Below are 16,309 nucleotides of genomic sequence, written 5' to 3' on the forward strand. Positions count from 1 at the left end.
ATTGAAATTATTATTAATATTAAAATTAATTAATAAATTGAAATTAATGTCAACTAATAATTTATAATTAATGATAATTAACAATAACAACACGTAATTTTAAGGGTTCCTTTCTTTTACCATACTCAAGATGTACCATCGCAGCATTCAACCGATTAACCGATATTTGATCAGGAATTAGAACTCTTCAAATCATCGACATTGGAACCATATGTGGTGATAGCTGGATTTATTCTGTTTTTCTCTAATTATTCAACGTTTTTAGCAAAACTAGGTTTTACATAGAGGACCTGTTCGTGAATCTTGAGGGAGAGTTATAGTAGAAAGGAAGATGTTGTTGTCGGTGGTGGCGAGACAGGCAGTGGTGACGAGGTACGGCAGGGTGGAGTCGGTTGTGCTGGATTGGAATACAAATGCCATCATGGTCTTCTAATTATTTTTCTCCCAGATTTATCTAACTTTCACAATATTAACTAGAAGACAAAAAAAATCGAATTCAACCAGTTTACTGTCGAAATTGCATATTTGTGTTGAATTTTAACTTTTTTTGTCTTTTAGCTAATATTGCAGACATGGATGTTGTGAAAATAGTGACATTTTGATAAAATCAGAAGATAAATGATTAAGAGACCAATTTAAATATGAAAAATGATTATTGGAGACAATTTTCCACTAATTTATATTGAGACAATCATTGATTTATTTGACTTTGTAGTAAATCAAAAGAGACCACTTATTCCACTTAGTTGAATCTATAATATATTATAAAGTCTTTGACGAAAAACTCTTAAAAACATTTTTTATGTATAAAGTATTATTTATTGATGCATATTATTTAAAATTCAAAGTTATAAATAGAATATGCATGAGTACATCTTATTCAAGCTTCATGTTTGAATTCGTGTAACTAACTGTAGATAAACATAATCAAATATATGATAAACATCTCATTTCAAAAAAATAAAAAATTCACAATATAATTAGGATAATTATCAGGTTCTAACAAAATAATTAACTATTATTTTTATAAGAAAATTATATAACTAAACCAAATATAAATTACTTCGTTATTGAGCTTAAGTTAAATTATAATTAAAAATTTTGAATTAAAAATTAATAAAAAATGAGGAATTTTAAATAGTTAATTTGATATTAATATCGCTATAATTTTGTCAAATTTTATGATATCTTTAAATTTATATTTTATTCAAAAATAAAAATATCATTATTTTTTCAAAATTACATAAGACCATATTATAACATCGATTGAGATAAAAAAATAAAATAAAATACTAAAAATCAAGATATATATATATCATTGTATTATACGGATACCCTTCTAGTTTTAAATAAATGAAAAATAAAGATACATCTATTGTCGACCTAACTTTCATGATCTCATTAGATCGAAATCTATCGACCTAATGAAATGCATGTTCCCTTTTTTCGACATAAGTTTATTTTCTATTTATTACAAAACCCCTCAAAATTTACATTTTGTTTTCAATTTGGTCCCTCACACTTCCATTTTGAACTATAAGTTTTATTTATTTTGTTTAGAATTATTTTTATGTTTTTTTTTTCATTTTTCGTCTATCCCACCATTCCATTTTTCAATTTATGCTTTTTACTATATTAATTAATTTAATTATAATTTTAACTAACAATATATCAAAAATACGTATTTTAAATTGTAAATTATACCTTTAAAAAGATTTTGTGAATACCTTATTGAATATATTTAGGGGCCGTTTACCTAAATGTCCGGTAAGTATTTAACGTTAGAAGTCAACACTATAATTTATTTTATTGGTAAAATTGTAGTATATCAAAACGTATCTTATGCAACAATTTATCTGGTAAGCGCTTACCCGGGTAAGAGTCGTCACCCTCACTTACCGGCTAAGACTCTCCATCTTTATCATCGATCTTACAGGGTAAGATTCTATTGATAAAAAATGATTCGTTTTCAAATATTTCTTTTAATATGTGTTAAATAAAAACCTTTATAATATAGTTACCAATTTTTTTTTTCAAAATATCGAACTTAAATTTATAGTAATGAAAAACTAATTAATTAATTAAAACTATATATTTTATAAAAATATAATTTTAATAATTTAATTAAATTATATTAATAATTAAACTATAGTAAGTAAATAATTTCAAAAATACTTTAAAAAAAGTCCTTGGAATGATTAAAACTAAAAAACTGTATTTTTTTTAAATTAAAGAAATGTAGGAAAACATTTTTTAAAATAAAACAATGAAAATATTAGTTCTAACTTTTCCGGTTAAGTTTCTGTTAGTGATCGGACATTTTTGTCAGTTCATCGTCCTCTTTCCACAATTTCAATTTTCCATAACAAATTTGGTTCCTCATGTTACTTTTACTTTTGTAGCATATTTGGTCCCTTAAACTAATTTACATTAGTATAACAGATTTGGTCCTTCAAATAATTTTTTATTTTTATAATAGATTTGATCCCTCCATCAACTTTCCTTTTTAGCATTTGATCCGTTCATTTAATGAAATAAAAGTTGGTGGCACAAACATATAATTTCTAAATATAATTAGCAAAATAATCAAATAAAATTTGAAGCTTAGATTTTTTCACTAAATATTTTATTTTTGTAGAAACATTACTTTCATGAAATCTGTTAGGTCCAATATTATTGTATCCGAGATCAACAAGATTAAAGATTGAGAAGTTCAAAGCTTAAAGTCAACATAATGCTTGTAGTTTGACTTGTATAATATATTTTTTGTATATTAATTAAGCTTATTAAATTACTTAAACTTATACCTTTATATCTTATAATTTAATATATTGTCGGGTATTTAGTTTTAGAATTTTTTATAATTCGACTAATTAAAAAAACAATCATCAAAATTATGTTTTATTTAATCTAAAGGATTTCATGAAAATAATGTTTATGAAAAGATAAAATATTTTATGGAAAAATCTAAGTTTCAAATTTTATTTATTTATTTTGCTAATTATATATAAAAAATATATATATTTGTGCCATCAAATTTTATTGATTAAATGGAGAGACCAAATCCTAAAAATGAAAGTCCAGAAAATAATCAAATATGTTATAAAAATAAAAAATTGTTTGAGGGACTAAACCTGTTAATATAAATTAGTTTGAGGAAACAAATATGTTACAAAAGTAAAAGTAGTATGAGAGACCAAATTTGTTATTGAAAATTGAAGTTAAAGAAAGAGGAAAGTGAATAGACAAAAATTCTTCACTAACGAAAACTTAAGTAAATGAGTATGAGGTAGATGAAAGATCATATCCGTTATAAAAATGAAACAACATGGACATCCCTTGTTAATAATTTATTTCAGGGACATTATTCGTTAATATATGTAAACTACAGGGACCAAATTTGTATTTAACTCAAAAAATTTGGTGGGAGGGGAGTGGGTTTGGGGCGTTGAATAGCAAGATCGGAGCATCAACATCAACACTGCCGGTTAGTGATTACGAAACTTCCAATGTGCTTCTTTCTCTCTCCGGTTTCTCCATTCCGGATAATTCAAAGTTTCACCTACTCAATCACACACACAACATGATATTCACCACAGCTTTGTTGAATCCTTTGTTTCAACCTCCTTCAATGTCGATTGCAATTACTTCAACCAACGTCGTCGGTTCACAGTCTTACCATCGCCGGAAGCGGCATTCGTTTTGCCATCAGTACCGGTGCGTCAACGTCAACACCGAAAATGTGTTTTTCCGTAGCAAAAGCGGTAGACGTGATCGTGTCAGTCTGTATCATCGGATTCGAGTTTATTCCGAATCTAAGGTATCCGAATTACTCTTTTTAAGTATTGATCTTTCAAGGAATATATGTTTTTTATTGAGAAATGTTTGTTATGGATGATGAATCGAAGGAGAATCGGAGTCAATTATTTTAAGTTGATTAACTTGTGTGTTGACCGGCTTGATGCATAGATTGAATTGGACCGTGCTAGTACTAGCAAAATAATGTGGTCCGTCTCTACTTTCTCTATTGCTAGGGAAAAGCAAAATTGAGGTCACAACAATTGTCCTTGCATCTCTTCATCTAAACAACAAATTACCCGCCAAAATGGCAGTAAGAAACCGTTAAATGATTCAAGTCATTCAACAAACATCAAGGATAGTTCAGAATTAGCAAAAAAACACTCCACTAGGCCATTAGAATGTTGTGTTTTTCTTCTTCTGACAATAGGAATTACTTTCTCCTTTCTGTTTTGCATTTTCATAACAATTTTTAATGAGGAAGAAGTACAAGTACAATAATTTGACATGCTAATTACTCTATATTTTAAACTTCAGAACTTACATGAATTCTTTATGTCATGAAAGCAAAATTTTGATACATACATATAACTTTCTAACAAATACATTTACTAGTAAAGTTAAAAACCAAACTAGCGAAGTCAGGGTAGGATTTACTAGTGGTATTGGACTTGTAAAAATATTCATATGAAGTGTGAATTTGAAAAAAGTTAGTCAACTGAATATTGAGTTGTCTATAGTCTGCAATTCCAAATCAGGGAACACCACTTGACCTCAAGCATCATTTTTCTTTGAAATGGCCAAGAATGTCAATTATGTCTCTTTTGAGATTCAAAGTCACGACTTCTGTTTTATAGGTATAATGACCATTTGGTACAGACACCCAATGTCTTGGAAATCGTTGCATTAATTGGCTTACTGGCCTTCATTGTTTAGGGTTTGAGTTACAAATTTTATATGCCTGCAGTCCAGTTATTCAATTTGATTAAGCTCCTTCGAAGCCTTGGTCAGCATAAAAATCTCTTCAGGTGATTGAAGTGACCCCATTTTAAGTAAAATGAGATTAGGATGAAAGGGATAATCTCGAGGATGCTCTTCTCTGGCATGCTTTTCAAACTATACCTATGGACATAGAATTAATAGGCCCTTCTGGTGCCCTTTTTTGAGCATGGATAGTGTTGTTAGTTATGCATACCAGACTTGTACTTGTGCCATCAGAAAGGCAACGTCCATTTCTTTTTTATGCTAAAAGAAGAGCTTAATCAGATAGTTTGCATGCTAATTTGACAACTGCTGGTAGAAAAAAACCCAGAATTGATTTGTAGTCTACTTTTTGGAAGATGATAACTACCAAATAAACTACAGTGCAAGGAGACGCACATATGTTTGCTATGGTACTGAGATCCACATTGAGAGCCTTGAAGCAAATAGGATGGCAACACAAAGCACTGATTAGTGACATGTTGAGCTATTCGGAAGATGATAAGAAGGGCCTAGTGCATATGTAATGCAGCTGTGTTAACATCAACTAAGTAGAATGACCTAGCACCAAAGCTATTATGATGCAAATTTGTCCATTTTTAAGCTAATGGGCATTTTGTTCGCATTTCTTCATGTTACATTCAGATTGCAATAGATGTTGGTGATTAAATGCTGATTCTGTTTGACCGGTCATGTGCAATACGGCAATTAGCCAACTGGTGTGAGAGGTTCAAAAGCAGTTCGTATTTTGTGGTCAAATAACCATATTCGTAAGTGTCTAATGCTGACAGTGTATCATCATTTAAAATACTATGAGATGATTGTGATGGTCGGTTTGATGTTTTGACTAATCATCAATGTGTTTTGATTATATTCAGTACAATGTTAAAGAAAGAGTAGGTGTACATCATATTTCTTGGTGTGCTCATAAATGCAGGAGTTGTGTCTCCTTTTTGCACTTTCATTTCTCTTTAGCTTCATGATTGTTTCTATTGAAGATGTAAAACCATGATATAACAATCTTCGATAAAAGATAATGACTTTTCGAACATAATGCTCACTTCTAGATGGAAGACAAGGAAATTCGAAAGTATTCACCTCTTCTTGAGGGTCCATTGCTGTCAGAAAACCATGTATTGACTGATGAATTGAAAACAATTCCTGACATTTGGAGGTCCTCGGCAGAAAGGTTTGGTGATCGGGTCGCTTTGGTGGATCCACATCACGACCCTCCTACAAACATGACTTACAAGCAGGTCTTCTTCTGTTTTACCCTTTCCTTTTCCATCTCTAATATTCTTCTCTCCAATTTTTACTGCTGACCAGGTTGATTTGTGTAATTGTTTTCTCACTTTCTGTCTTAATGACGCAACAATTTCCCCTTTTCTATTTTACCTACAGAACATTTTTATTTGAACCTTTGCTTGTGACTTTGAAATTTGCAGGTAGAGCAGGAAATTTTGGATTTTTCTGAAGGTTTAAGAGTTATTGGGATCAAGCCATGCGAAAAGCTGGCACTTTTTGCTGACAATTCCTGCCGGTGGCTTGTTGCTGATCAAGGTAGATCACGTACATCTTTGTAGTAAACTTAATGCCTGAAGTCATGTTTGACTTGATTTTGTCACACAGCTTTTGCTTTCTGATTATAATCAATCCACATTCAATGCAGGGTCATTTCTTTTTATTCTTGCATCTAAAAACTTGAAAATTACAAACTCATGTATGGTTGTATTTTATGCTAACAGGTTGATGTAAGAAACCAAATATATAGAAACCCTAACAAGTTTGGCTGCAGGAATTATGGCCACAGGAGCAATAAATGTTGTCAGAGGATCCAGGTCATCTGTAGAAGAGCTGTTACACATCTATAATCATTCTGAAAGGTTAGCAGAGGCATTCCGTTTCAAATGTTCATTCTGTTTGTTTCAGCAACTGTATAATCATCTTTGTTCTGAAGGAAGAATCCCATTTGACTTTTTGAGAATCAAATGGACTACTTTCAACTTCATAACCGATTTGAATTTGGTCAATAGTAAGAGATAAACTGATAGCAAGTCTAAACTATGTAAGAGTTACTATACATAGAGAAAGGAAATGAATGGTTGCTAGCTTGCAAAGATCATGTTAATATTGACTTTAGGCGTGTTAAGTTTGTCCCTTGAACAGTTAAACAGGAATGCTTTTCAGAATGCCAAGGGTTACAAATTATTAATGAATGTGTTACATAAAGCATTCTATTTCTTTGCAGTAATTTTAATTGTATAAAAGGTTCTACAAGTCTTTCTTCCTCTTGTCAATAATTAGCTATGATGCCTGTCTGCTTTCTTTTACACTTCAGAGAATAACATTGTGTTATCATTTTGCATTCTTTCTATAACAGTGTTGCACTTGCTGTGGACAACCCTGAATTATATCATCGGATTGCAGAGGGCTTTATTTCTAAGGCAACTGTTAGATTTGTCATCCTACTTTGGGGGGAAAAATCATCCTTAGTTAGCAATATGATGGAGGGAATTCCTGCTTATAGCTACAAAGAGATCATAGATATGGGTCATGAACATCGTGCGGTTTTGGTTGATTCACATGATGCCCGTAAGTCAATTTACAATAGCTACCAGCATTTAAATTCTTCTTGGCTAGAGTATAACCATTTACATTCACGTTCTCAAGATCTAGAGTTGGTTGCTTTTGACACATTTTTTAGAGCATGTTCAAGTTCAGCATCCAACACGTAAGGAACAGCTGAGGGCAACAGGGTATTGTTCAATGGAATTTAGAAAAATCTAGATGACTATACCTCTAACCTATAAAAGTACAAGGATAGTGCCTGTTATACCTTTCTAGAGCACAGAAAATGAAACGGCCAAATGTCTGGGGAAGATACAGAACTAAGATATACTTGAAGTGTGCTCACAAGCTGGTGCTACTTGGAGATTTTCATTATATACATATAAAATCCCCCTGATGGGCTCATATTTACTAGTTGGAGGTTAACATAGTCTTGGAGCTTTGTAGTGTTGAGAAGGCAAGGATAAGTTAATCCATTGATTTATTTGCCCTGCTATCGTTCTTGTCTGAAATTTTCCTCAGAACGTACAAAATTGACAAAACAAGGAAATGTGTGCGAGAAAGAACGTATCTGTTTGATTCTTTATGCATATGTAATTCACTTCTATGTACATTGTTGGTTTTAAAAGTTAGTGTGCATCTTGACTGACATTGTGGTCTTTAGGTGAAAAGTATGTTTATGAGCCCATCAAGTCTGATGAGGTTGCTGCTCTTATATACACAAGCGGGACCACTGGCAACCCAAAAGGAGTAATGCTTACACATAGTAATCTTTTGCACCAGGTACAAATGTGTGCCTTTTGCCCCTTTCATTTAGATTGGTATGCTTTGTAAAAGAACCCATTGGGCTTACATCTCAAAATCAATTGGCAACAAAAGTATTCGTCATTCGATTACATATGTCATTGAGTTGATTATTTTGCCTGATATGTGATTGGAATTTCTGTTAATACACCTCCTCTGCCTCCCTTTCTCTGTCACCCTAGTTTATTTAATATTTATGGGAGGCAGAAGTTTGTGATGTGTCACAGTAATGAATTTTATGTGCATATATTATTACTATAATGCCGGATATCTATTGCTTCCTCAAGTTATCAGTTTTCATGTTGATCTTTAAGATTTTTTTCTCCCACACTTTTCTAGGTTCATAATTTGTGGGACATTGTCCCTGCTGCACCTGGGGATAGATTTCTAAGCATGCTTCCACCTTGGCATGCATACGAACGTGCTTGTGAGTATTTTATACTTTCTCTGGGAATCGAACAAGTATACACAACAGTGAAAAACTTGAAGGTATTTTCTGGATCCAGTTGGAATTCATTAGATACAGATGATGGATGATATATTATCGTGCTATTTCCTGTGCTTCTGAAAACGTGAAGGAGTATTTTCTTAATCAGTAAATCTTTTTTCACTATTGCTGATGCCATGCTCATTCTGTTCACCTACCTTCTGATATGCAGTTATTTTCTTTGTAGGATGATTTGCGGCACTATCAACCACAATTCATGATTTCTGTCCCTCTAGTATTTCAAACTCTATACAGGTACCTTTTCTCTATAACTTCAGAATGATTCAATAAAAATAATGTAATACATTCAGTTAAGCGAGTTTGGAAATTGGATATTATTGGAGAAAGAATACTTGCACAGAATTCCTTTAAGAAATTGAATGAGGTAGCGGTAGTTCCAAATGTTGCTCAAGTATCTCAGTAGATAGGAGAAACAAAGCAGAAAGGAGGTTGTAGCAGCTTGAGGTGCTATGACTTGTTGAATCGAAAGAAAATTCAAACTTACAGTTTCTCATTTATTATTCTTAATTTAAAATCCCTTCCCTCATAAGCAAGTAGTTGATAGCTCTTGAAATAGCTATTAGCTTTGTGAATGTATCTGATATCGGTTTGAGTAATTTCCAGATAATCTCACGTATTCTTTCCCAATGCCAAACATTTATTCTCTGCGCCTAGTTGATTTGACTTTACTCCTAGTTTCTATTATATCTTTCTTGTTGATTGAAATGTATTTCCTGCTCTGCAGTGGGATCCAAAAACAGATATCCACCAGCTCCACTATCCGTAAGCTGGTTGCAGTTTCATTTCTAAGGATCAGTATGGTATACATGGAGTTTAAAAACATACATGAGGTTCAACATCCAGCATCTTATTAACTTTTCACATTTGTTTTAGTACGAGAAATGATGGTCGATTTGAAGCCTATTACAGTAAATGTTTAATGTTCATGCACTTGGGATTGCTGATATAAAAGTTTGTTTCTGAACTTCTGATACCATGGACTTCAATCAATAAAATTCAGAAGTTCTTTTAAGTAGTGTTTGGCAATATGCCATATCCAGTGTTTGTTTAATTAGTTTCTTGCGCATGAGAGCAATTACCTTCGATTATTTGATAATATAATGTTCTAACTAGTCTTCATATTGCCTAATAGGGTAAATACTTGTCAAGAGATCAGAAGCAGCCTTCTTACATTGCTGCAATGTTGGACTGGCTATATGCACGGGTTATTGCGGCAATTTTGTTTCCATTGCATTTATTGGCAAAGAAGGTTATTTACAGTAAAATCCACTCGTCAATTGGGCTTTCAAAGGTTTGATATACTACTCTTTTTGTGGTCCTCCTATTGAATCTAGTGGTCTAGCTTCTAATTCTATTTGGAGTGTTTGAGTGAAAACTTTTTCTTTATATTCCAAGATGCTCAGGCTCTGGTACTAAATATGTTTCAACATCTGAGGGGCTAGTTGCTGAATTAATTGTTATTAAGAGGCTCTATATGATTTAGTGCTGAATGAAAAAAGGCTGTTTGGCAAGTGTTCCGGATGGACGGGCTGAATGACAGAAAATTACCATTTTAAGGCTTTTTATGATTTAGCATGGAATTACCATTTTGTATATACTTAATATTATCAAGAGAATTATTAATCATATAATGGTGAGTAACATATAGGGCATCTCATCAACACTCATACTTGATAAGTGGGATGTCTAGGATTGTAAACGGTGATTGAAGAAGCATCAAATAAATTTCTAATCAAGATATCTGTCACGTCCTACAGGCTGGCATAAGTGGAGGTGGTAGCTTGCCTTTGCATGTTGACAAGTTCTTCGAGGTTTGGAGCTTTTTTTATATATATTACCAGGTTGAAGCATAGGTAGTGTGCTCATGTTGATATGTTTACAGGCAATTGGCACGAAAATCCAGGTTGGATATGGATTAACAGAGTCATCTCCTGTTGTAGCTGCTCGACGACCAGATTGCAATGTAATATATGAATCCAGATGTGACATTTTTTGGATTATATTTACTTCTGTAGATTTGGACTATATGACAACATTATAGATGTGACATTTGAAGGTTCTTGGCTCAGTTGGGCATCCAATTCGGCATACAGAAATAAAAGTTGTACATGATGAAACAGGTGAAGACCTTCCTCCTGGTTCAAAGGGAATTGTCAAAGCCAGGGGACCTCAGATCATGCAGGGTTATTACAAGGTACCTCACTTAAAATGCTTATTTATCAGGAGGACACAAAAAAACGTTTTTGAATTGTTGGTTGTTCACTTGAGATGATTTAGAACCAACAGTTTGTTATCTATGATTCTCTTTTACATCAAGAAATTTGGAATGTATTGAAATTAATATTGACTAATGATGGTTGTTTTTTAGGATTGTTCAGAGTACTCATGGTGATAGTTTATCTGCTTGTTTGATATAGAATCCCATTGCGACAAAGCAAGCCTTAGATGAGGATGGTTGGTTAAACACAGGGGATATTGGCTGGATTTCTCCTTCCTATTCTATAGGACGAAGTCGACATTCTGGAGGCATTATTGTTCTTGAAGGACGTGCCAAGGATACTATTGTCCTTTCAACAGGTCCGGAGGTTTTATCATGATCTAGTCAATATTTTCTTTTCTTTCTTTGTTCTATTTCTTGTTTTCTTTCAAGTCTATAATATTTATATACGAAAAATACTCGCGCACACTTCAACTTTGATGAGGTTTGGACCTCCTTGGAGGTTGGGCTCAATCGGTAACTCGGGTACCGCTAGACCATGATCCTTTGGTTCTATATCTTGTTTTGAAAGTTCTTGATTTGCTTTATATTTCCTACTTGATTGACTATTTTAGTGGGTACTAGGGGAAAACGTTGAACCAGAACAGCTAGAAGAAGCTGCCATGAGAAGTAGTTTGGTCCAACAAATAGTTGTCATTGGGCAGGTAACACTTCTAATTTAAAAACCTCCATCTTCGTTCATTTTCAGATCCTTTCTGATAGAGTCCCATGTCGGTTAGATTTGGACCATTTATCCTCAATATATGTTAGAACCTCTCCTCTCCTCAGGGCTCCTTGAGAATTTTTTAATGGGGTTTCATATATTATCACACTTTCATCTTCTCTAAACATTGCACACGGGTTCATCAACTTCGGCACAGCGGGTAATACTATTTTCATTTGTCATGCTACAAATGACAACCAGGATCAACGTCGCCTTGGAGCCATCATTGTTCCAAACAAAGAAGAAATTCTATTGGCAGCCAAAAGTTCAGATTCTGGTGTTGCTGAACTTAGCAAGGAGCAAATGGTTGGCTTGTTATCTGCAGAGCTTCGGAAATGGTAACAAAAACTCCCTCTGCATATATTTTTAATTGTTGTAGCTACTGCAACTTGACATTTGGTTTTGGATACTTTCATAATCATACTGCCTTGTCTTACCATATTCAAAAGTTTTAGAAGTCCTTAACCCTATTACCATGTTTCTGAGGACTCGTTGAATCAATATTTCCAACCTTTTTAGGTTTTTGACTAATATCCGGTGTCTCCTGACTTATTTTCAGTGTTTTCTCTTCTCCACTAAATGAGGCTTACAATCACATTTCCATTCACCATGACCTTTTGACAAGTTTGAAAATGTCACTGCGTAACAGAAGATTATCATTTCCATTCATAAGAATGCCTAAAAACCTGCCAGAAGGACGTAGATTTATAAATCAGTTGTCAGGAAGCCATTTAGCTAAATAACCCTCTAAACGACAATGGGCTAAATAATATTGGTTGCTCTTGTTGCTATATAACTGGATTCATCTCTTCGTGCAGGACTTCTGATTGCTCATTTCAGATCGGACCCATTCTTGTCATAGAAGAGCCTTTTACGGTAATATGCATGCATTACTCTGTTTTCAATTTAAACATTGGCACATCTAAATATGACACTAGCCATCAAGTATTTAATTAGCTTGAATCTTATCCAATTCGTCCCTAGGTAGTCATCCTTTGGTGCTTGTGGGTTCGAACCCCCATTCCCCATTGTCTCGGCAGCCGGACAAGGCTCTTTAGCTATGTGATGATTTTAGATGGAAGTCTTTCTACACAACATTTTTCATGCACTTCGCAAAGAAATTGTTTTTGTATCAAATCCATGATCCTCCGGTTACAAACGACTATTTGGTATGTCTAAGCAACTATAATCATAAAGTGGTTAGCATAAATGGTATCCGACTCGCCCCTAGGTAGTAATCCCTCAAGGTCATGGGTTCGAACCCCTTTTCCCCTTAACTTAGCTAGACAACCTAACACATCACAACTCTTCAGTTCTTCGGAAGTCTTTGCAAATCACTTTTCTCTTGCATTGTTGCAAAGAAACTATCTTTAAGCTGTGTTCGGTACACTGGACAATATAAGACGAAACAAAAACTTATTGCCCCATATTTGACGTCATGGAGGGGCGTTTAACAAAAGCTTATCGGGTCACTTACCTTACCGGATGAGCATGACAAGTACCGAAAATCTCTCCCTAAAATACATGAGACAACCGAGGTTCTTATGCGGTAGGAATGGAAAAAGACACTTACCCGGATAGCGCTTATCAGTATGAAATACTTGCAAACAATCCAGTTTTATGGCTGAGTATATTACTGACAAGGCAAGAGAAAGCGTCTATTGACGCTTACCCGATAAGCATTTAGTAAACAGCCCCCAAGCTTAAACTTTACAACTGACTTCTTTTAACGCTATCTTGATGACCGACCACCCTTTCGGAATTTCAGATTGATAGTGGTTTGATGACCGCGACCATGAAGATCCGAAGAAATAGAGTTGCGGAACTATATAAAGAGCAGATAGATGATCTATACAAGTGATCTTAACAAGTCAAGTGAAATCCAAACTGTGCACTTTTGATGGCTGATAATATGTATTCTTCATGTTGTTTTGTTGACATGGTTGTACGTTTCCATTGTTGATGCAAGTCTTGCCACTGGATATGAGTCGCTGACTCATTCTTTAACAGACACGTGGTTAGAGCCTCGGGCTCCTCCCATTGCTTTGGGAAACATAATTGAAACATAGCATCTGGGGCTTCATTAATCGAGCGGATATATATATATATATATATATATATATATATATATATATATATATATATATACGGGAGCGATCAAATGCAAATCACTCAATTTGTATAAACCGTGCAAACCTCATTCAACCAATCATAATTTTTCATTTTGTTCATTTTTTTGTAATTATGAGAGGTTGATTAATCATTTTTATTGTGGAGGGTGTTAATCATAGATATTATCATCTTTATTATTTTATTTTTTAGAGAAATACATGAAACAGTTTCATTAATTTTAGAGAAATACATGAAACAGTTTTATTAAGTATTATATGAAACAATTTTACAACCATATATGAAACAACTTGATCAAAAAAAGTATTATATGAAACAATTTCACAAGATGAAATAATTTCACAAGATTAAACAATTTCATGAAAAAATTTCATAAGATTAAACAATGAAATCGACGGATGAAGGTGGTTTGCACGGTTTACACAAATGAGGGCGGTTTTTATTTGATCACTCCTCTATATATATATATAGGGGTGGGTTTAAATAAAAATCACTTAATTTGTAAAAACCGTAAAAACCTCATTCAATCAATCATAATTTTTCATTTTGTTCATTTTTTTGTAATTATGAGAGGTTGATTAACCATTTTTATTGTGGAGGGTGTTAATCATGGATATTATCATTTTCATTATTTTAATTTTAGAGAAATACATGAAACAGTTTCATTAAAATTTMATTAAGTAGTATATGAAACAATTTCATAACAACATATGAAGCAACTTCATCAAAAAAAGTATTATATGAAACAATTTCACAATATTAACAATTTTATGAAAAAATTTCATAAGATTAACGACGGATGAGAGTAGCTTTTACGGTTTTTATAAATTGGAGTGGTTTTCATTTGATCGCTCCTATATATATATATATATATATATATATGAATTGTCTTTTGACCAAACTGAAATAGCAACTATTTTTTATGATATCAAAAGGACTTTGAACCATCGGTACCATAGTTTTTAACCTTCCAAGAGATTAGCGGTTCAAACCTCATTTTTGAAATAAAAGTGTGTAAATTTATTTGTTGAATTTTTATATATTAATATATTATATATTTTTAAAAACTTTTTTTAATGATAAATTTGATTGTTGTGTTTTATGTTAAATAATGATAACATGATATAATAATTCTCGTGAAACTTGTTTCAAGTTTGTATTTATCTCATGTTTGACAAAATTCTTATTTATAGAATTACAGATATCTGATTACATGATTCTTAAAATAAATATAAAATTTATTTAATTATTTTTAAATTTAATTATGGGGGTGATAAGAGTTTAAAGTTGCTTATATAAATAAGTGCTTACTGTGATACTTAACTTATCGGCAATGACTCTCATAGACAACAATGATTTTCTTTACCCCAATCAAAGATTAAAAAACGTATTGAATTTATCTTAAAAAAGAAATTATCCTTCTTAAATAGCTTGGTTTCAAATCTATCCAACTTTTACAAGACCTTACATATTTGATTTTTTTTTTCTATTAAAATCAAAAGAAATAAATTCATACCAATATTTTATGTATTGCTTTGCTAAATCCATTTCCAGATACGGCATCTTAGTTCTTCAATATAGTTTTGTTAAATCTATCTCAATATATTGTTCTTTTAGTTTTAATATAAACTAGTTTATTTTAATTGTTTGGTATGTTTAGAGACTCAAACCAATTATCTAGATATAAAATATATAAAATTATAGTATAATTTGCTGTAACATCCCAATTCTAATTTCCCATATTATTTGCTAAGTGCGCCTAATTTACATTTTACGAAGGATATTATGTGCTTACATGCGAGAAAATGTTAAGCATGTTGAAATTTTACTACGTGTATTAGTAGTGGCCATATAAGGTAACCAATGATTTAGTGGGAGTTTGGGGATGGAATTTTAAGGTCATACTTCCTTGGAGTATATGAGAGGATTTAGAAAATTTCATCCCAATCGGAGTTAGATTGAGAAAATTGGAGAAATCGAGTCAAAACGTCAACAATTAAGCTATGGATTCGTAAAACCAATTTTTTTTAATAAGATCTTTTCTGGAATATTTTTATTGGAAGTTGTAGATTATTTCGTTACGAACGCGTAGGCGAAAACTCATCGAAAACGGAGCTCCGAGCGAAAAGTTATGTTATTTTTAGTGTTTAGTGGTCAAAATGGGTACTTAGGCGGGTCAAACCCGACCCAACTCGGATTTAACCTAGAAAAGTCGATTTTAGMCCCCATTTTAGGCCATTTTCAGTCCCATAACTTGCACACACAGTAAAGGTGCGAATTACACACACTTAAGCTCAAACAACTTCAATTCTTGGAGGATCAAAGATCAAGTGATGAATTTTTTATGAATATGTGAATATTATTGAAGGTATACTCCTAATACTAAGTTTAATCTTTGCAATTAGTGTCAATCAAGGAAATTAGGGTTTTGCATGTTTGTAATTAGTGGATGATTTTGTAAGATTATGGTTTTATGTTGGTGAATATAATGTTATTTTGAATGATTACACAACAATTTGAAGGTAATCTCATCCTTGTT

General features: G+C 32.6%; 1 protein-coding gene across 1 annotated transcript; it reads left to right on the forward strand.

Moving 5' to 3' along the window:
• Positions 1-3,559: 3,559 nt before the first annotated feature.
• Positions 3,560-13,648, forward strand: LOC112519414 (probable acyl-activating enzyme 16, chloroplastic). The gene is made up of 18 exons (XM_025127517.1): positions 3,560-3,820; positions 5,847-6,035; positions 6,225-6,339; positions 6,575-6,662; positions 7,160-7,371; positions 8,012-8,130; positions 8,491-8,640; positions 8,826-8,893; positions 9,384-9,489; positions 9,792-9,950; positions 10,417-10,470; positions 10,542-10,622; positions 10,716-10,853; positions 11,077-11,236; positions 11,502-11,581; positions 11,842-11,978; positions 12,459-12,516; positions 13,409-13,648. The coding sequence occupies exons 1-18, from the start codon at positions 3,584-3,586 to the stop codon at positions 13,499-13,501; spliced, it is 2,244 nt and encodes a 747-aa protein (XP_024983285.1). The 5' UTR covers positions 3,560-3,583; the 3' UTR covers positions 13,502-13,648.
• The last annotated feature ends 2,661 nt before the right edge of the window (positions 13,649-16,309 follow it).

This window comes from Cynara cardunculus (genome assembly GCF_001531365.2).
Source record: "Cynara cardunculus var. scolymus isolate 2C chromosome LG 10, CcrdV1, whole genome shotgun sequence".
Lineage (NCBI taxonomy): Eukaryota > Viridiplantae > Streptophyta > Magnoliopsida > Asterales > Asteraceae > Cynara > Cynara cardunculus.

Excerpts from the sequence above, each read along its gene's own strand:
- LOC112519414 (XM_025127517.1), top strand. The coding sequence starts at position 3,584 with ATGATATTCACCACAGCTTTGTTGAATCCTTTGTTTCAACCTCCTTCA. Across the intron at positions 3,821-5,846 it reads GAGTTTATTCCGAATCTAAG|ATGGAAGACAAGGAAATTCG; the intron begins GTATCCGAATTA and ends GCTCACTTCTAG. Across the intron at positions 10,623-10,715 it reads CTCGACGACCAGATTGCAAT|GTTCTTGGCTCAGTTGGGCA; the intron begins GTAATATATGAA and ends TGACATTTGAAG.